At 48.8% G+C, this 21396-nt stretch overlaps 1 protein-coding gene across 1 annotated transcript in view; it reads right to left on the bottom strand.

Annotated features, from left to right (window-relative positions):
• Positions 1–9237: 9237 nt before the first annotated feature.
• CCM2L (CCM2 like scaffold protein) overlaps positions 9238–21396 on the bottom strand; it is a 20668-nt gene continuing 8509 nt past the window's right edge. The window contains exons 6-11 of the mRNA XM_042783596.1: positions 21266–21389; positions 17169–17304; positions 15352–15415; positions 11499–11628; positions 10444–10582; positions 9238–9569 (exon numbers count right to left, since the gene is read on the bottom strand). Coding sequence (XP_042639530.1) covers positions 9238–9569; positions 10444–10582; positions 11499–11628; positions 15352–15415; positions 17169–17304; positions 21266–21389 — 925 coding nt within the window. The remainder of the gene's footprint in view (positions 9570–10443; positions 10583–11498; positions 11629–15351; positions 15416–17168; positions 17305–21265; positions 21390–21396) is intronic.

Genomic DNA, 21396 nt, shown 5'->3' with positions numbered 1-21396 from the left:
TCATTGCATCTGGATGGCTGCTTGCAAGCTTTTAAGATCCCAGTCACTACTCGCCAAAGTAGGAGGTGGAACAATGTTTTGTGTAGTATGTTATGTCAATTGAGCTTGATGTCCCCCTGTGACTATGGTCCCCAGCCCACAGGTGCAACTACTCATACTCAGTCACTCTGAGTAGCTAGCTGTGACCAAGCAGTGACTACAACCTTGCCCCTTGTCAGCTCTACTATACCCCTGAGAATTCTTACAGAACATATCAATACACTTGTAGAACCACTGTCTGCCAACCCTATACATGGTCTTGGGTACACTCCCTGCTGCACAGACATTCCTAATAGTTCAGCCTGTCCACCCATCTATCCGCCAGTATACCCGTGTTTGCCTTCACTGACAATGCAGTACTGTATGTGCAAAAGGATTCATCTTTGTTGTCTGTACCTCCCATGTACCTATGTCTTCCTCTTCCTCAATGCCACTGTGTTGACCATTCACATTTGGTACATTGCCTTTCTCTTCAGTCCTATGGGTGTCTTCGAAGCTTACCTAACCCAGGGACCATCATAGAGGTAGTGGACTTCCTGCTCAGGTGGGACGGGATGGGGTGGGGGGGGTGCGGTAATAGGGGTGTAGGGGAAGTAGAGGGGGAGCGCCCCTGACGTTGTTTTTGTTTCTCCAGCTGCGTGGCCACCTCCAGCTGACAAATCTCCACAGGCGGGGATGGGGAACGGTTCAGTTTCACAACCCTCCCCTCTTCCCCAAGTGTCCCCGGAGGCCAAGAAAAGAGGAAGCCCTCTGAGGACTTCCTCCTGGGTCGGGTTGCTGGGGTTGCAAGGGAGCGCTGCCCGCGCTTCGCGGGAGGGGCGTGGCCAGGACTGCCTGACTGGATCCCGCGACAGAAAAGGAGGGCCCCGCCCCCGGCCCCGCCCGAGCAGGGGCTCCCAAGCCAGGGACCTGTTGTTGTTATGTGCCGTGGACTCGGACCCAACTCATAGCGACCCCTCTTTGGGTTTCTGAGGCAGTATCACTAGGGAAGTAGATTGTCCCTTGCCCCATCTTCCTTCCGAGGAGTGGCTGGTGGGTTTGAACTGCCAGCCTTTTGGTTAGCAGTCAAGTGCCTTAGGCACTACGCCACCAGAGCTCTTAGTTATATAGTTGTTGTTGTTGTTGTTATATGCCCTCGAGTCGGACCCGACTCATAGCGACCCCTCCTTGGGTTTCCGAGGCAGTATCACTACGGAAGTAGATTGCCCCATCTTCCTTCCGAGGAGTGGCTGGTGGGTTTGAACCGTCAGCCTTCTGGTTAGCTAGGTATATAGTAGGTGGTCTATAAACGTTGGTTTAAGAAATGAGTCAGAAGAATGAATGTGCACATGGCTTGCTACCCTGGAGGCAGAATCATGTCTTTTTCTCTTGTATTCCCCACAGAATAAGGATTTGTTGATTGCATTAATTACACATTGCTGCATAACAAATTACCCCACATTTAAAAGCCTAAAACATCAGTAAGTATTTATTATCTCACACAGTTTCTTTGAGTAAGGAACCTGGGAGCCGCTTCGCTGGATGGTTCTGACTTGGACTCTCTCATGAGGATGCAGTCAAGCTGTAAGCCTGGTCTACAGTCATCTGAAGGATTTTCTGGGGCTGAAGGATCCATTTCCAAGGTGGCCCATCCATATGGCTGTAGCAGGAGGCCTCAGTTCCCCACCACATGAACCTCTCCCAGGGCTCTCCCAGAGCAAGTTATCCAAGAGAGCCAAGTGGCAGGTCAGCCTTATTCAATGCGAGTCTGGACAAGAGCATGAATACCAGGAGGAAGACGAATTGAAAGCCATCTTGGAGAAGAAGGTGGTCACTGCGAATACACACTCAAAGTTTTCCTAGCACGTGCTCTGTGATAGACACTGTGCTGGGCTCCAGTCAGTCTAAGAATGAATCAGAACCAGGATCTGTGTGTGTGTGTGTGTGTGTAATTTGGGGGTAGGGGTGAGGAGAGGACAGACAGCCAAGGAAACAGATAGTGTCTACAGAGTGATAAAACCATAATAGTGGGTTTTTTTTTTTTTTTTGGTTGCTCTTTTAGAATTGCTTTATTGTAATTAATGTTCAGAGGGCACTGGTGATTCAGTGGTAGAATTCTCATCTTCATGCAGGACACCTGGGTCTGATTCCCAGCCAATGCACTTTATGCACATCTGCCACTTGGCCGTCAATGGAGGTTTGCATTTGGCTATGATGCTGAATAGGCTTCAGTGGAGAGTCCAGACTGAGACAGACTGGGAGAAAGGCCTGGGGTTCTAGTTCTGAAAATCAGCTGATGAAGACCTATGGATCACAACAGTCCAATCCCTAACCAGTCATGAGGATGGTGCAGGACTAGCAGTGTTGCATTCCGCGTGCATGGCGTCACCATGAGTTGGGGGCCAACTGGATGGTACATAACAACAATGGTTTATAACCACACACGGAATTTAAGACACATCATGAAAAGAAAGTCTCCTTCTCTCTTTGTTCTATAGTCGCACAGTCCCCCAGCCCAGAGGCAACAAGTGTAACCTATTCTGTATGTCCTTCCTGAGCAATTCCACGCATATACACAAAGACAGGGAGCTCTGGTAGCGTGGTGCCTAAGGCACTTGACTGCTAACCAGAAGGCTGGCGGTTCAAACCCACCAGCCACTCCTCGGAAGGAAGATGGGGCAATCTACTGCCTTGGAAACCCAAGGAAGAGTCGCAGTGAGTCGGGTACAACTTGATGGCACTTAAAAACAACAACACACAAAGACAATACCCCCTCTTTGAACAAAAACATGGCACTATCCAAAGTGCATTGTTCTGCACCTTGCTGCTGCTTCTTTCTCCTTTATCTTGGAAACAATTCCCTATCAGTACATAAAGAGCTACCTTGTTCTTATTCATGGCTGCATAGTATTCTGTTGTCTGCATGAGTCACAATTTATTTAATCAGTCCCCTATCAATGGACATTTGAGTTTTTCTAATCTCTTATTATTACAGACAAAACTGAAATGTTTTCCCTTGCACATCCATCGTTTCCACTTATGTGACTATAAATGTAGGAGGAACTTCTGGCAATGAAATTGCTACATCAAAGGGTCTGTGCATTTAAAGTGTTTGCTAGATATTGCTAAATAGAGCTTGTACCAACATAACCTCCCACCCGCTATGTGTGAGAGTGCCTGTTTCCTCACACCTACACCCACATAGTAAATATCGAACTTTCTGAACTTTGCCAATCCAGTAATTGAAAAATGCTTTTTTGGTGGAGTTTTAATTTGCATTTCTTTTCATATGAGTAAGACTGAACATCTTGTCATATGTTTCAGAGTTCTTTGTAATTTATTTCCTCCAAACTGTGTTAATTATTTGCCCATTTTTTCTATTGGGCTGTGGGTTTTTATTATCCATTTGTAGATCGTCTTTACACACCAAAGACACTATTTTGTGTGTGTGATGAGTTTAAAAAGCTTTTTTTGAGGGGGAGGGGTGGGAGGTAGAGCAGGCTGCATTTAAACAGAAATGAGAAGTTTCTGCATCTCGCATCGTTTTCTGCACATCACTGCAAGACTGCCCAAGGGCTGAGGGAGCAGTTCTGCATAGAGAGCTCTAGAAGGCAATGCTAGGACCTGGGCGGGGAGGGGGGGGCGGGGGGGGGGGGGGGAGGCAGCTGTTAGCTCTTGCACAGTGTGAACTGCCAAAGATGGGAGGAGCTGCCACAGTAATTGAGCTCCTCATCACAGGAAATGGCCAAGACTGGCTAGCCTGGCCTTAAGCCCTTCTGCCCCTCATCTGAAATGTCTGAGGGTGGAGGACAAATCGGAAGTGGGAAGGCCCACTAATAGGACTGTGAATTTCTCATCATTTAGCTTGATTGGGTGGTCACTGCATCTGGAAGCTCCAAATAACACTGTTTAATAGCAATGCAAATTCCCCAGAATGGGAACTCCATGAGGCCAGAGTCTACATACTCAATAAAGTGCTGTGGGTGAATGAAGGACAGACCCAAACCCACCGTCGTGGAGTCAGATCCGACTCATAGCGACCCCTCCTTGGATTTCCAAGACGGTATCACTATGGAAGTAGACTGCCCAACCTTCCTTCCGAGGAATGGCTGGTGGGTTTGAACTGCCAACCTTCTGGTTAGCAGTCAAATGCCTTAGGCGCTATGCCACCAGGGCTCCCAAAGGACAGACAGACAGATACAAAGACAGATAGACAGAATCCAATCAAAGGATTCAGAAAGCTGCTGTTTCTGAGCTGGGGTTCCCCTAAATTCTCTTCTCCTTCCTTGTCTCTTAAACCTACCCTCTTCTCTTCATTACTCTTTGCCCCATCATTACTCCTCGAGTCAGGTAATGGCATCTCTCACCTGGGCATTGTCCCAGCTTCCTGCCCCATTCCGTTTGCTTCCTGGCTCTACTATGCCCTCCAAAAGATCTTCCGCCAACATACTCATTTCCAGAAAATGCAACCCATTAGCTTATTCCCCATTGCTCCCCGAGGAAAGTCCAGACTTCCCAGCTTTGACTTTAGGGACCTCCTCAATCTGCCCACTTCTCCAGCTTCCGCTCCTACAAGCTACACCATGTTTCTCTAGCAACAATAACAATCACACTTACGTGCTTTTGTATGGGTTCTCTTGTTTAACCCTCACAACACTCTCTGAGATCTCTAAGGGTGATGGTATTATCATCCCCATTTTACAGATGAAGAAACCAAGACCCAGAGACATTTCGGTGCTCACCCAATATCACCCAACTAGCAGATGGTGGAGTTGGGATTAAAAACCAGTTTGTTCAAGACCAGAAGAACTAGACGGTGTCCGGCTACCAATATCAACCACTCAGGAGGGATCAAATCTGGAGATCCTGGATAGACTGGGAGGAAAAACGTGGAAAAAAAATTCAAAAACTTAATGACCAGAATTACTGGTTGGCTGGAGCCTGGTGAGACCCCCAATACTATGGCCCTGGGATACATCCTGGGCCTGGAATGAAACTCACTCCCAGGGGCTGGCTCTCAGCCCAATAGTTAACAAGATGTACACGTAGACCACTCAACCCAGGGTGACGCACCCACATACTCTACGGAAATGCGTCCCTTAGAGCAATAGACCATGGGGCACAAGAGGGGCAACATTCACAGGGAGGAAATGTAGGACAGACAGGAGTGCATAACTATGAGGGGCATGGGGGAGAGGGGGTTACTGGGCAGGGAGGGGAGGGGATTGGGTTAGGGTTGGGCATGGTAAATGAGGAGTGAAACTAAATGTACATTGAATGTAAAAAAATCTTGAAATAAAATTAAAAAATAAAATAAAAACAGTCTGATTCCAGGGCTGGAGCACCTCGTCACTGCTCTGGTCCTAATTGGTCACCTGTCTTGGAGTATACCATGATCCCTTAAGACACCCCTCCCACCTTTGCTCATGCTGGGCCCCTGCCTGGAGGGCCCTCATTTCTATTAATGCACCTGCCAAAATCTTGCTCATCCTTCAGGGTCTGGCTCATAAATCACCTCCTCTGCAAAGCTCTTTCCAGGTTTCCCAGGTAGAGCTGGTTTCTCACTTTGAGTTTACTACTGAGAACCTTGTGGTGTGATTATTTGGGGGCCTGTCTTCCCCACCAGTGGGTAATGACTGTGCTCTTTCTCCCCCTATTGTCTGGCACAATGCCTGGCACAGAGCAGGTGTTCTCTAAATGTTTGGTGACTGAATGACTGGGCCCGGAGGCCACAATCCACACGCAGTTGTGAAGGATTGCGAGCAGTCTCCAGTTGGAAGCTGGGAGGGAGTAGAAAGCTGCAGGGCCCCAAATGGGGATCCAGCTGGTGGGGAAGTTCTATCCTTGCACCACCCCCAGAGGTCCTCAGAACCAGCTGTCCCACCACTGGGGGATTTTCTCCTCTTGTGATACCAGGAACTGAACCATGATGGAAAGCGACTCTGGCAGGGTCTTTGGTGCTGCAAGAGGACATGTGGCCAGAGGGCCCATGCTCAGTGCCTGGACCATTCCAGCCAGGGCTCTTTGGACCTTGGGGGCCAAGGGGTTACGTGGCTTTGGTAAGAGGTTAGTTCCGGGGTGGGTGGGTACTTCCTCAGGGTGTGAAGTTGCCTCACCCTCAGAGCTGTGGAGTAAGAACTGCCTCAGCACCTGTCAGCAACCTTGTTATTGTTCCCTGACTAAGGAATGTGGGCAATTTCTGGGCTTGGTCCTCTTGCAAGGCCTATCAGGTCTGTAAGAGGGACCCTTATCTTTTGGGCCCCATCTCTAGCCAATCAATCAACTGTTCCCTCTCTAGCTGCCTTGTTCAGGACTTTACTAAGGCTCAATGTAGCCTCAAGTTCAAATGACTCAGCCTGCCAACACTGCACTCCAAAGACTGACAGAGGGGATAACAGAGTGGGTAGAAGCATGATCCCTGGGCCTAGTAAAAAATGGGTCTCAATTCCAGCTCACTGTGTGACTGTCATCACTCACTTCCTCTTCTTAAGTCCAAGTTCCCTCATCCATAAAACGAGGATAAATACATTCGACAACATTAAGGATTTATTCAACAGAAGGCACCATAAACCAGTGGTTCTCAAATGGTGGTCCCTGGATCATTGTTATCCCCTGGGCACTTGTTAGCAATGCAAAGTATTGCCCTATCCCTGCTCTACTGAGTCAGAAACTCTGTGGGTGGTGTCTAGCAATCTGTGTTTGAGTAAGCCCTCTCCTCTGCGACAGACAACAATGGGCAACACATCGGGAGAAGGTATGTGCAACATCAACATCCAACAAGGGATTAATAGCTAAAATTTATAAGCTACTCCTGCAAATCAACAAGAGAAAGACAGGAAACCCAAAAGAAAATGGGCAAAAGACATAAACAGGCAAGTCACAGGAGGGGAGACCCAAATGCCTGATGAGTACAGGAGGTTGTACATTAGGATTAATGGAGAAATGCAACTAAAAGATTAGATGCAGCCTTACACCCAAACTAGCTAGCAAACACAAGAGTCAGGTATCATAAAAGCTGATGAAGATGTGGGGAGATAGGATCCTTCACATGCTGCTGGTGGAGCCATTCTGAAATTTAAAACATGTACATTCTGTAATCTAGTAATTTCACTCTTGGGTATAGAGCCCAAAGAAATTTACGCATAGGTCCTGTACAAAGATGTCCATCACGGCCTTGTCATTTGTGGTAAGTGGGGGTTTGAAGCAACCTAGGTGTCCATCTCCAGGGGAATAGATAAATACAATATAGTGGATGCTGAGCTTGGACTATTTTGTAGCAGGTGGATGCAAAAACTAGATGTTACCACAGCAACATGGGTAGGTCTTAAAAACACTCCACGGAGTGAGCAGAATGGAATTCTTATTCAACACCACTTACCTAGCATAAAAAAAAACAAACCACCACTGTGTATTTTATGTCTAGGGATATAATAGCACATAAGGGTTGGTGCCCATGGTGTGGAAGGGAGAGAGTATGGAGAGGTGGGGATATGACTAACAACAAAGCAAAATATCAGAAGGGTCTTCCATGGACCAATGATGATGTGATGATTATGATCCACAAAATGAGTATGAATCATGGAACTTCCTGGACCTAAAGTCCTAATAATAATATTACTTTTAAGTTGGTGACCATAGTACCTATCTTATGGTAAGTACCATGTATCTGGCCATGGAAGGCTCTATAAGGTTTACAACTAAATTTCAGCTCTTCTGTATGAGGCGTGGTGATGCAGTGGCTAAAGCACTTGGCTGCTAACCAAAGGGTCAGTGGTTCAAACCTACCAGCCAATCCATGGCAGAAAGATGTGGCAATCTGCTTCCGTAAAAGGCCACAGCTTTGGAAACCCTATAAGGCACTTCTACTTTGTCCTACAGGGTCACTTCGAGTTGGAATTCACTCAGGCTCTGGCCTCCTCTCCAGTCTCATTCCTTTCAGCCTCTATGCCTTTGCTCAGGCGGTCCGCCCTTCCCTGACTGCTGTCCTTTTCCTGATCTACCTCTCCAACCCCACCCACCTTCAGATTGATTATCCCAGATCCCTGGCAAGTCCTATTCCCGCTCCCCAAACTGTGAGCTCCCTGAGGGTCTTCTTCACCTCATCCCCACCTCAGTTCCTATCTCATTGCACACAGGCAAGACCAGTAAATAGAGTCAGGAAGGGTGAGTGTGGAAGAAGACACCGTTTATTGAGTACCTATCATGTACTTGGGAGCTCTGGTGGTGCAGTGCCTAAAGCATCTGACTGCTAATGAGAAAGCTGGCAGTTCAAACCCACCAGCCACTCCTCCGAAGGAAAATTGGGCAATCTACAAAAGATACTGCCTCAGAAACCCAAGGAGGGGTCACTATGAGTTGAATCGACTGGATGGCAGTGAGGTGTTTTTTTTTTTTTTGGTATCATGTACTAGACCCTTCACTAAGGTTTTGACCTTCACTAATCCCCACAACCATCCTGGGAGGTAAGCAGGGCTGACCTCATTGGATGGACTGAGGAAGTGGGAGGCACAGAGGCTGGGACAGTAGTCACTCAGGAGCTAAGGTCTGTCTGGTTTCACATCCGAGATCTCCAAAGGTTGAAGCACCTTGTTTCAGGGTTAGGATTGGAAGCAGATCACCAACCTCTGAGTCTACCCACCTCAGTGGAAGAAAACCTGTGTTCCACGCTGTTGATCCAATTCCTGCCAATAGAGGAGGGAGACCCTGCCATTCAGAGCCTTAAAAAGCCCTTCTGCATGGTCAATTTGAGGAACATCTAAAGGGAATCAGCAAATTTCCTTAACTCTTTCCCCTCGTTTGAACCTTAGTCTCACAATTTGCAAATAGGACAAATAGAGGTCTCTGGAGTCCGGGAAATCTTTTCTCAGTCTGTCATCAGGTGGCGCTCACTTCTCGCCCCTCCCTCGGCCTCCAGAAAGCTTCAGAGTCAAGGGGACAAGGCAAGACCCCGCCCACCCTACGGCTAGCGGAGCAGCCCGTTGACGCCCAGACAACTGACCAGGACTTCAGGGTCCGGCTTCGCGCACCCCCCAGAGGACATTCTCGGTACTACATGGACCGGAGCCCGAAGGCGTAGACCTGCAGGGAACGGAGACCCTGGTTGTATGGAGATAGGGGAGGGACCTTGTGGATAGGATCCTACAGGCAAGAGTGTGTGAGGCTCAGAGGTTGCAATGTGGGGAGCCAACCTCCCGTCCACACCCTCCGCATGGGCGGTGGCTACAGGTAGTTGTCTTCTGCCACCTCACCCCCGCTCTGGGAGCCCTGGGGCTCCTCGTCTTCACCCTCGTCGTCGTCGTCCTCGTCGTCGTCATCCGGGGCCAGCGCCTCAATGTCGTGCGTGATATCAGCCAGCAGCTGGTGGAAGGCCTGCGCCTCGGGCCTCTGGGCTGCGCCATCGTAGCTGCGTACGGCTGACGCCGACGTGGAGCTCATGCTGCGCTTGATGCGGCCAAAGCTGTCGGTGAGGATGCCCCCCTCGCGGATGCCCACACCCTCCAGGAAGCCCTCGAAGTAGCCGATGTCCTGGTCGGGGATGAAAGGCCGCATCCCTGCAGAGCATGGAACAGGGTGATTCCTCTACGTTCAGCCCCTTCCACTCTCACAAAGGGATCACCTTCTCTGGAGATCTGAGTTCAAACCTACCCTCTGCCACTTCACTTGGCTGTGTGACCCGCCGCAAGTTCCTTACCTTCTCTGAGCCAGAGTAATAACATAATGCAGAGCATACAGTAAATGCCCGTGTTACATGTTAGTTACTGCTGCTTGTCATTTTTCCATTAGCTGGGTGACCTTTATCAAATAACTGCTCTGAGCCTCTCTTTCTTCACATTTAAAATCGAGAAAACTGCCTGTTTTCCCAGTAGGGCATTGAGGATTAGATAACAAGGTACTTGGCACACATCACCCTCCCACTTTACCTCTATCCCTATTTACTATTTATGTGACTCTGGTACCTTACTTTTCTCTAAGCCTCAGTTTCCTCGTGTGTAAAATGGGGGCAAATAATACTAGCCACTTCTCAGAACCCTGAGCATTCAACGAGATGATGCTTGACACACGGTAACTGCCAAATATGTGTTAGCTTATTAGTGTTATTATTCTGTTATTATTAGCCCTCCTTACTAGCTATGTGACCTTGAAGAAGTACCTGGGCCTCTCTGAGCCTCAGTTTCCTCATGAGTAAGATGGGGAGAACCACTCCCTCTCCCAGTTTTGTTGTGAAGATGAAATGGCTACACCAGGACCCTGTAATTCTTCTCCTCATTAGCTCTGTGACTGCAGGGAGTCCCTTCCCCACTCAGCACCTTGGTTTTCTCATATGCCCCACGGATCTCACGGCCGGGAGGAAAAGCTCCCAACCTAGTGCCTGACCAGGGACAGCAGAGAGGGCCTCCGTGAGCCCTCGGGAGGGCAGGGGCTCACCCAGGAGGAGGAACTTGCGCCGGTCTCCGTAGAGCTTCAGCAGGCCCGCACAGTAGTCTTGGATGGGCAGCCCCAGCCGGTACTCCCTCAGCAGCAGGGCAAACTGCTGGATCTCAGGCGGCCCCAGCTTACTCCTCAACTGTGGGGGGCACCATTCGAGGTCAATCCCAGCAGCAATCCCTGCTGAACCCCTGTCCAGAGGCCTAGAGCCCCCTATAGGGACTTCTGGCCCAGTCCTCCTCTGAAAGCCCTTCTGTGGCCTACCCAGGGGACACCCAACCCCTTTGAACTGCCTGAGTTCAAATCCTAATGCCTTCATTGAGCAGCTCTGTGATCTTGAGTACATGACAACCTCCTTGATCCTTGGATTCCTCATCTGCAAAGTGAGGACAATGACAGAACCTCCCTCTTGGAGTTATTTTAAGGATTAAGAGATGGTGTTAGGAGCTCTGGTGGCACAGTGCCTAAGGCATATGACTGCTAACCAGAAAACCAAAATAAAAACAAACTCACTGCTCTTGATCGATCCTGACTCATAGCGATCCTTCTTTGGATTTCCAAGGTGGTATCTCTACAGAAGTAGATTGCCCAATCTTTCTTCCAAGGAGTGGCTGGTGAGTTTGAACTCACCTTAAGAACTATGCCATCAGAGTTCCCACTAACCAGAAGGCTGGCGGTTCAAATTCAACAGCCACTCCTCAGAAGAAAGACTGGGCAATCTACTTCCGTGGAGATACTGCCCCGGAAAACCAAGGAGGGGTCACTATGAGTCGGATCCAACTTGACAGCAGTGAGCTTGGTGTTTTGGTTTAGTATGAAAGGTGCCTAGAACAGTGCTTGGTATACAGCAAATGCTCAGTTAACGCTAGCTGCCCTTAGTTAACAGCCTCGCGCCTCAAGCTGGCCTCAGTTTACTCTTCTAATTTCACCTGCCTGACTGCTATAGTCTTATGCTCCAACTATGCCCAGGACTAGTCACGATTCCTGAACTGCTTTGTGTTTTCTCCAGCCCCAGGCCTTTGCTTGGGCTGTTTGCACCACCTACCCCAGCTCACCGTGACCATGTAGTCCTGCAACTGCTCGAGGCCTAGGCCACTGTGGTCGCTGCTGCTGCAGTGGGAGCCATGGAAAGAAGGTGTGGACGTGCCGCTGTAACACGCTTCAAAGGTGTCCTGGGAGCTATTGCTGCAGGGACAGACAGGAAGAGGCCTCATTCACCTTTCTCCAGCTCTTCTTCCTGGTGCAGGCGGAAGATGGGCGGGCACAGCTACCAATGCTTGGGACCCGAGGCCTCCTCCTAGACTCCATTTTGGCCTCCAAGGCCCCATGCCTGGACGAGCCGCTGCCTGCCTCTCCAGCCTTGTCTTCCACCACACTTCCACTTGCTTTCTGCACTCCAGCCACCCTGCCGTCTCCTTCTTCCTCTAATGTTCCTAGTACTTTCTCACCACTGAGCCTTTGCACATGCTGTTCCCTGTGCCTGGAATGCTTCTCTCCCCCACCTTTTACTCAGCTAAGTCTTACTCATTGGTCAATCTTAAATATTACCTCCTCAGGCAAGTTTTCCCTGATCCCCGGGACTAGGTTAGACTCTCACATGTGTTCACAAAGCCCATAAACATGACACACAAGGCCCTCGAGGCCCCTCATCCACACTGTTCACTCCAAGTGCTCTCTGCCTCACACCTTCCCTGGCAGCCACTGCGGCTTCCTGCCTGCACCTCCAACACACCAAGCTTTTTCCTGCCTCAGCACCCTCATGCTTGCTGTTCCCTCTACCTAGAATGCTTTTCCACATTTCATCCTCCAGGTTCAAATGTCACTGCCTGTGGTGGTTATGTTTTTGTGTCAACTTGGCTAGGCCTGGATGAGTGGCTGGGCAGCTGGTGGTAGTTATTCCCCATGATGAGACTGGCAATCAACTCCATGGTGGGATCTACCACAAGCAGCTGAGTAGCTGCCTTTGGGATGTGGTCTGCTTCCTGTATACAAGGAGAAGCCTTGGGAATGGTCTCTAGCCTATGGCATGCGTGCACCCTGCATGTAGCCATGTCATTGCTCAGCAGCTTGCTTTGCTCTGCCGACCTTGGGACTTACAATGAACTTAAGTTAATGGCTTGCCATGTGGTTTGGTAACATCGGGACTGTGCCTTTTTACTTGTCAACCTTGGGGCTCCTCAGCTTCAGCAGCCAGCAGCTGTCTGAGTGAAGAAATGCCTCTAGCTCCAGTGGGCCGGGAGCAGGAGGCAGAGCTGGACCCCAAGGTTGAGGGGCTTTCATCTAGCCCCTAGCCCCTGGCACTTTGAACTTGGACTTCAAGCCTCCAAATTGTAAGAATAAACTCCGGTTTGTTAAGACCATCCCATTTATGATATATTCTTGTTAGAGCGGTAGCAGGTAACCAAAACACTGCCCCTGAAAGGCCCTCCTGACTCCCCAGAGAAGGTGAGATCCTCCTTACTCCCTTTCACAGCATCCTGAACTTCTTCTCAGTGCTCATTGTCATTAATGCTCATTACCATTAAATAGTGATTTTATTGCCTCCCCTGCTAAACTCCACAAGGGCAGGAACCTTGGTTTCCTTCATTTGTAGAACACCTTCTACTCCCTCTGTCTCATTCCTTACTGTATCCCCAGCACTCAGCACAGTGCCTGGTACATAGTAGGCACTTAAAAAATATTGTTTAATAAATAAATCAACCTTGGGCTGCTGCCTCCTTGGTCTATAAATTGTTCTAGAACCATCTTCCACTATGACCTACAAAGAAGCACTGTAGCTTAGTGGCTAGGGGCGTGGACTCTGGAGCCAGCCTGCTTGAGTTCAAATCCCAGGCCTACAACTTACTAGCTGTTTGACTTTGGGCAAATGATTTAACTTCTCTATTCCTCAGTTTCCCCACCTGTAAAACTGGATATTAAAATTGGGTATCATTGTGAGAATGAGAGGAATTAATATTTGCAAGGCATTTAGAGTCATGGACTAGAAGCAATGACTCATAGTGACCCCCTTTGGGTTTCTGAGGTGGTAAACCTTTATGGAAGTAGATTGCCCTATTTTCCTTCCATGGAACAACTGGTGGCTTTGAACCACCAACCTTCTGGTTAGCAGTCAAATGACTTAGGCACTATGCTACCAGAGCTCCTTTTTTTTTTTTTGGTTTTGATCCCCTGTAATATTGCTATGTTGATTTTTAAAAATGAAGTGCTGTGTAGAGAAGAAGAGGCACACGGCCAGCTCAATAGATGCTGGTTATTATCATGATTCTTATCTCTTCAGCAGACACCTGTGTTATTTAAAGACTAGCCTGAGGGCACAGAAAGTCCCTGGATGGTGCGAGCTGGTTGCTCTGGCCACTAACTTACAGGTTGGCGGTTTGCACCCACCCAGCAGTGCCGAGGAAGAAAGACTTGGCAATCTGCTTCTGGAAAGACTGCAGTCAAGAAACCCTACGGAGCAGTCCTCCTCAGTTAATACAGGGGCCGCCATGAGTCGGAACAGACTTGACTGCAATGGGGATTTTTTTTTTGGGGGGGTGAGGGCACACAGTATTGGGAAGGCAAATCCATTGCTACTAAAATAAGAAAAATAGGGAAAAAAAAGTATAGAATATATGTCACTGGCAGAGACTTCTCCACTCTAATTCCTTAGTAACAGAACCAGGGTGGTACCAACTAGTCCCGGTTTGCCTGGGAGGCTTTAGGTCTCAGCACTGAAACCCCTCAGCCCTAGGCAAACCAAGATAGTTGGCCACCCTGAATAGAACTCTGGACAGGTCTCCAAAATAATATATATTATATAAGATATATATGATATATAATACACACACACACACATATACACCAAAAAACCAAACTCACTGCCGTCAAGTCAATCACAATTCATAGTGACCCCTTGGGTTTCCTAGGCAGTATCTCTATGGAAATCAATTGCCCAACCTTCCTTCCAAGGAGTGGCTCATATATATATGAGCTCTGGTGGTATAGTGCCTAAGGCACTTGACTGCTAACCAGAAGGCTGGCAGTTCAAACCTACCAGCCACTCCTCAGATGGAAGACTGGGCAGTCTACTAGTTGTGACCATGTGACCAAGTTCTGGCCAATGAGATGTAAGCAGAAGTTGTCTGATGGGAATTCCAGGAAAGATCTTTAAAGAGGCCCCTGGCACTCTACAGTGAAGGCTGGAGCTATAACCACCTCTTGGTCCATGAGGTGACCTTGAGGATGGAAGCATATGCTGAGGAGGTTAGGGCAGGGAAAGAGAAGCCTAGGGCCTTGATGACCATGGGGCCCTAAACAAACTTCTTCCTGATGGAGGGGAAAGCTCTGTCTTGTTTAAAAACAACCAACCAACCAAACCCATATTGTTTGATTCCGACTCATAGCAACACGATAGGACAGAGTAGAACTACCCTACAGGGTTTCTAGGACTGTAAATCTTTACAGAAGCAGACTGCTACATTTTTCTCCCATGGAGCTGCTAGTGGGTTTGACCCGCTGACCTTTCCGTTAGCAGCCAAATGCCTTAGCCACTGTACCACAAAATCTCTTTAGGGTTTTCTATTAAATGGAGCCATATTTAAAGTAGTTTTTGGTTTAGCTTTTGGTGTTAGCTGTGAGTTTGGTTTCTGCAGGCCACTGTGCCTGGATGGCTGGGAGAGAACCGGCAGGTCCCAGTGGACTCATTTCTGGGTCTGGCTGTCCATTGGGCCCCTTGTGTCTGGATCGTACCAGCTCACTGGGGCTTGGAGAGCTCACTTTACCTCCCACTGTAAGTGCCCAGTATCCTAGCACAAACCAACGCCGGGTCACTTCTTTCACCACAGGAGCCCCATGAGTGATTGGAAGAGAGACTCTGTTTGTACAGGGGGTTGGAGAGGAAGTGGGGTCCCCGAGAAGAGTGGTACCCACAAGGAGCTGCAGCAGCTGAAGTCAGCATCATAGGCGTAAGTCCCATCCGTGCGGCAGCTCTCACCTGGGGCCAGCAGACAGAGCACAGTTCAGAGGTGGTCAAGCAGGTACCAGCATCCCTGGCTCCCTAACGCCCCAACCTCAGCCCCACCCAGGAATCTAGTCCTGCCCCGGCCACCAACACACAGCTGACCTTGGGCAACTGTCCTCCCCTCTCCTGTCCTCAACTTCTCCAACACGGGGGACAATACCACCTTCAGGCCTACTGCCTGGGGGTCTCGGGTACAGCAAGTGAGGGAACAGTTGAGGAAGTGTTATGTAAACCGTGTGTATTTGAGGCAAGACCAAAAAGAACTTTGTGAAGGGGAAGGAACTCAAAACCTCAAGAAAGAAAGCCTATTTTCAGAGAACTTGCTCCATTCCCGGTCCTGTTATCTCACTGAATCCAGCTCTTAAGTCTCCCTGTTCAGGTCCCAGCTCAACTCAGCCTTGTTTTCTCACAGACACTCCCTTGACTTTCCAGGCAAGATTAGTTCCCCATGATATGTTCTCAAACCACAGTACGTGGCAATGTATTTGTATAATTATTTCATTACTGTTGACCTACCTCACAGGATGCCAAGCTGTGTGAAGGTAGGGACCCTGCCTGGTTTTGTTCCCCATTAGATCCTGGTGATTAGCATTGGGTTTGACACATCGTAGGTGCCCAGTAAATATTTGCTGAATGAATGAATCTGCTGAGATATTTCTTGAATCACTTCATTTATGTGCCCATCATCCCTGTGAGAGTCAATTAACTGTCTCCATTTCCCAATGAGCACAGTTTCCCAGCAAGCTCAGCTTCCACAGAGGAACTTCTCCAGAAGGAAAGAGCCAGCTGGAGCTATGCAAACTGAAATCACACGGGGGTGCTGTGGCTGAGAGAATTCATCAAATAGCCTTGAAGGCAGCCAGGGAAGCTTCAGAATCAGACAGACCTGGGTTTGAAACCTGGCTCTGCCACTTAGCAGCTGTGTGAGTAACCTTGGGCAAGTTTATCAGCTACTTTGAACTTTAATGCCCTCATCTGTAAAACTGGAATAAGGCTTCAGAGCGTTCCTTCATCCATTCAGAAACTACTTCCTGAACGTCTGTGATGTACCCAATCTCATGCTAGGCACAGGGGTTACAGTGGTGACCAGGACAGATGAGTTTGCTACGAGGATCAAATAAGATGTGGACCATCTGCTACTGTGCTTGGCATATAGCTGGTGTTCAATAATGCCTCTATTAGTCTCATTCTCCTTCCAGCCCTTGATTGCACTCAAGGACCATTTGTAAATCTTCGTTTTAACCAGAGTCTGAGGGGGGCTGAGGGCTCAATAAACAGACAGTGATACATTTAGGTTTTTGCAAAACAGGGACACCATAAACAAAAATGAGAGAAGAAAGTTCAGCTCTGAGGGGCTCATTCTGAATTTGGCAAAGTGAACATCTACGAAGAAGCTAGGACTGAGGCTCTGCAGTGAAATCCCTGGGTGGCATAAGTGGTGATCCTAGTTGGCTGCCACCCGAAAGGTTGGAGGTACAAATCCACTAGAGGTTCCTCAGAAGAAGGGCCTGGAAATCACCCTCCAAAAAACTGGCCATTAAAAACCCTGCGGAGCCCAGTTCTACTCTGATGTACATGGAGTTGCCATGAGTCAGTGTCAACTTGACAGCAGCTGGTTTCAGTAGTGATCAGGATCCCTGGAGACCTCCCACAGCCTCCAATATCCCTTCTCCTCCCTCCTCTTGGGACGCTTCATGGGAGGGGAGGCTGGGGTTCTGGTACTCACTGCGGCTGCAGAGCCATGGCCGTTCGGGCGTAGACGTGTAGTGGTAGCCGGCCCGGTCCACGCATTCAATGCTCTGGTCCCCATAAATGATCTGAAACACCTGACAGATGAGGGCGCATGACTCCTCGGCGGCATCCTGGCCCAGAGAGAGAGGGGAGAGAACTCAGGCCCTCACCAATGACCAGGAAGCCCTCTGCTGTGTGAGGAGCCTCACAAAGGCACACACACCTACACACACGTGTAAGTCAACCTTGAGGACATTTCCCACCAAAAATTATATGGTCATTTTCTAAGCCTTGGGGCCCTTTATAGAACGCAGTGACAATCTTGGCTTCTCCGCCCTGAAAAATGTGTCCCAGATTTCTGGATGATTCATGGACCACCGTGAAATTTATCTAAAATAAATAATAATTTAATTCAATTTACAGGTACGGAAACTGAGGTCCAGAGAGTGGAAGTAATTAAGCAGGACTCTTGACCCAGTCAGAAGAAGGATTAAATGAATCAGAATTTTAGATGTATTATAATTATTGCTACCGGCTGCCAGATTTAGATATGAGCTTCCTGGCACCCAGAGGAAAAATGGAAGCAGGATGAATACATAACAACCTCCAGTCTCTCACAGAAAGAAGGAGTTTAAGTTCTTGGATGAAATTTTGTGATTTCAGGTTTGGAGAGGAATTTCTCTCTTTAAGTCTTTAAAGAAGAGATGCAGAAAGGCAATTACTAGTGAAGAGAGCATCTTCATGAAGCCATTTCCTACTTGGAGTTTCTCAAAAAGCGCAGGGTACAAATTAAAATGTAATTCAGTAAAGGTGTTTTGGGGTTGTGGGGGTTTACTAGTGATTAAACAGGGCTGATTCTTACAACAACTCTATACAATGGACAGGGCATGCAGAATCCCAATTTAGAAAGTGAGGCTTAGAGTGGTTAAGTGACTTGCCCACGCTCAGTCAGAAGGTTCAAGGCATTAACTGACACTGGTACCCAGGTTTGTTGACTCTAACTTCTGTACCCTCCTTGGGACCACAGTGCCACAGATAGGAGGCCAGGGGCTTAGACACCCCCAGAAAGCAGCTCTTGGTTTATTCCATAAACTCTCATCTAATCCTGTCGTGTGCCAGGCACTGGGGTCTGGAGTCTGAGAGGTGAATTAGATGAAGTCTGTACCCTAAAGCCCTCACAGTCCAGCGGGATAAACAGAGCACAGTGTTCCTTCCGTCTGGAACTCACCTTCCTGACTGCCCCCTGCTGACTTCTTCCTCTCCTTCACATTTCTGCTTATGTCACAACTTCACTCTCCCCATTAGTAATGGGTCCCTTCTCTTATTCGTTATCACTGAGACCTACTTGTTTTCTTTGGCCCTTATCCCAAGCTACAATTATCTAGCATTCGTTAATTCATCGATTCACACAACAGATATTTACTGAGCACCTATCATGTGCCAGGTCCTGTTCTAGGCCCCACCAGCACTGCCACGAACCACCCAGAATCCACAGGTCTCTTGCATCCCACCAGGAGGCGAGTATGGCTGGAGTGGAGTGAATAAAGTGAATAAAGAGATGGGGTCAGAGAGGAAAGAGTAGTGGTTGAAGCATGTAAGGGAGAGTAAGATGTTAGTGAAATGGGAGCCATTGGAAGATTCTGAGAAGTGACACAATGTGACATGTATTAACAGGACTGCTCATACTGTGTGGGAGTGGACTATGAGCAAGGGCTGAGCCAGTCACCTGAGGCAGTGACTCCATGATCTGGATGAGAGAAGAGGGGAGAGAAGCTGGGTAGGGCCAGCCGAGGGCTGGTGGGGAGGACGGATTTTGGTTATATTTTAAAAACAGACTAACAAGACTTGTTGACAGAATGGGTACGGGGCGTGAGAAAGGGAAAGGAGCCACGAATGAGGACTCTGAGGTTCTGGTCTTAGCAATGAAAGGCCAGAGCTGCCACACACTGAGACGAGGAGACCCAGGGAGGAGCAGTTTGGGAGAGGAGAGCCAAGATCCAGAGCTTAGCTTTGGACACGTTAGGTTTGAGCTGGTCATTAGACCTGTGGAGATGCGGAGTGGAGACATGGCAAGAGACAAAATCTTTGGAATTCTCACTGTTTTTAAAGCCACAAGACAAGATGAGATCACTCAGAAATGAGTGCAGATAAAGTAGGTAAGAAAATTAAGGACTCAGTCAGGCACTCCAAGCTTAAAAGGCTGCAGAAGAGAGGAGGAACCAGGTCCTGAGAAGGACCATCCAAGGAGGCAGGAGGTAAACCAGGAGAAAGCAGAGAGCTGAAAGGTAAGTGAGAAAGTATTTCAAGGGGTCAGCTATGATATACACAGTAAGCCCATTGCCTTTGCGTTGATTCTGACTCACAGCGACCCTACAGGACAGAGCAGAACTGCCCCGTAGGGTTTCCAAGACTGTAAATCTTCATGGAAACAGACTGCCACATCTTTCTGCTGTGGTGCAAGTAGTAGGTTCGAATCCTCTCTGTTAGCAGCCGAGCGTTTAATACTCTGAGCCACCAGGGCTCCTCATGTACACATTTACTTGGTTATTATCCATTTTACCCCTCTAGACAGGCCTGTTACGGATTTAATTGTGTCTCTCAAAAACAAGTGTTATAAATCTTAACCCCTATATTTGGGGTAAGGAGCTCTGGTAACACAGTGCCTAAGGCACCTGACTGCTAATGAGAAAGTTGGTGGTTCAAACCCACCAGCCACTCTATGGAAGGAAGACAGTGTAATCTACTTCCATAAAGATTTACTGCCTCAGAAACCCAATGGGGGTCACTATGAGTTGGAATTGACTCGCTAGCAGTGGGTTTGGTTTGGTTGTATATTTGGGGTATGAACCATATCAGTGTAGAGTATGTTTTAAGCCTTTGAGATATAAAATGAGCAGATCAAGTGAGGAAACGCAAACAAGGAGAGATGGGGGAAGACAGGGGCCAGGCCACATGAAGATCACCAATGAACCAAGGAGCAGAAGCTGAAAAGACACAGATCCTTCTCCCAGAGCTGACAGAGAGAGGGTTCCCCTAGAGCCAGCACCCTGAATTCAGACTTCTAGCCTCCTAAACGGTGAGAACGCACATTTCTGTTTGTTAAAGCCCCTCACCTGTGGTATTTCTGTAGCACAGATAACTAAGGCACCATGTCTGTTTGGTTCAACACAGAGAGAGGCAGTGGCCCTGGGTCAGAGGGAGAGCTTAGAAGCCCCCGTCTCTGCTTACCATCAGCTCCCTAAGGGAGACCACCAACTACCTCCTGTGCACCTAGCCCAATGCCTAGCATATAGCTGGCTCTTGGCAAATAATGTCAAATGAGTAAAAGCAAGGATGACTGGAAGATGGAGGAGGCAGGGAAGTCCCGAATGTCAGGAAGCCTTCTGCCTTGGGTGACGCCGGAGTTACTAAGAGGAACTCCCTGCGTGACCTGCTGTAAATTACTTAACCTTTGGGTCTTAGTTTCTTTCTCTGTAGAGTGGGGATTCTTGTATTACCAGCTTCTGGAGATTGTAGGGAGAAGTAAACGTATCAGTGGTGGTTCCATGTCTGGCATGGGCTGGCACTTGATTCTTAAACTCACTGCCCTGGAGTGGGATGTGACTCAGCAACCCCTCCTTGGGTTTCTGAGGCAGTATCACTAAGGAAGTAGATTGTCCAACCATCCTTCCCAGGAATGGCTGGTGGTTTGAACAGCCAACCTTCTGGTTATCAGTCAAATGCCTTAGGGACTATGCCACCAGAGCTCCTACCTGTTTCTTGGTGGTGATTATTGTGTTTACGACTGTTACTTTGGAGGTACCAACAATGTCGATGTTGGAGAAGGAGCAGGGTTGGAAGAGGTCAGATTAAGTGTTTTCACCATTTTGAGTTTTGGTGCAGTGGCCAGCCAAGGTGAGGTGTCCAGGCCTGGAGTTTAGAAGCCGTTTAGCGTGTTGGGCACACAGACAGTGCCTGAAACGGTGATGCCGAAGGAGGGAGGCGGTAAGAGCTCGGGCAACACCCCAGGAGCCTCGTGAATGGGCGTGGCGGCGCCTAGCCGGATGCACCCGACAGGCTGGGGGCAGGGGCGCGGGCCACCCTCGGGCTCACCCTGTTGGCCACAGCCAAGATGACAAGGTTGCAGTAGGCATCAGGGCTGGGGTTCTGCGGGTCCAGCGGGTTGGGGCCCGGATGGCGCCGCTCCCAGCTGCCGCTGCCGCCGCCGCCCGCCTGCCTCCGCT

Source organism: Orycteropus afer, unplaced genomic scaffold (assembly GCF_000298275.1).
Source record: "Orycteropus afer afer isolate SDZICR_OR568_19922 unplaced genomic scaffold, OryAfe1.0 scaffold00020, whole genome shotgun sequence".
Lineage (NCBI taxonomy): Eukaryota > Metazoa > Chordata > Mammalia > Tubulidentata > Orycteropodidae > Orycteropus > Orycteropus afer.
This window is presented reverse-complemented; position numbering and strand designations above follow the sequence as displayed.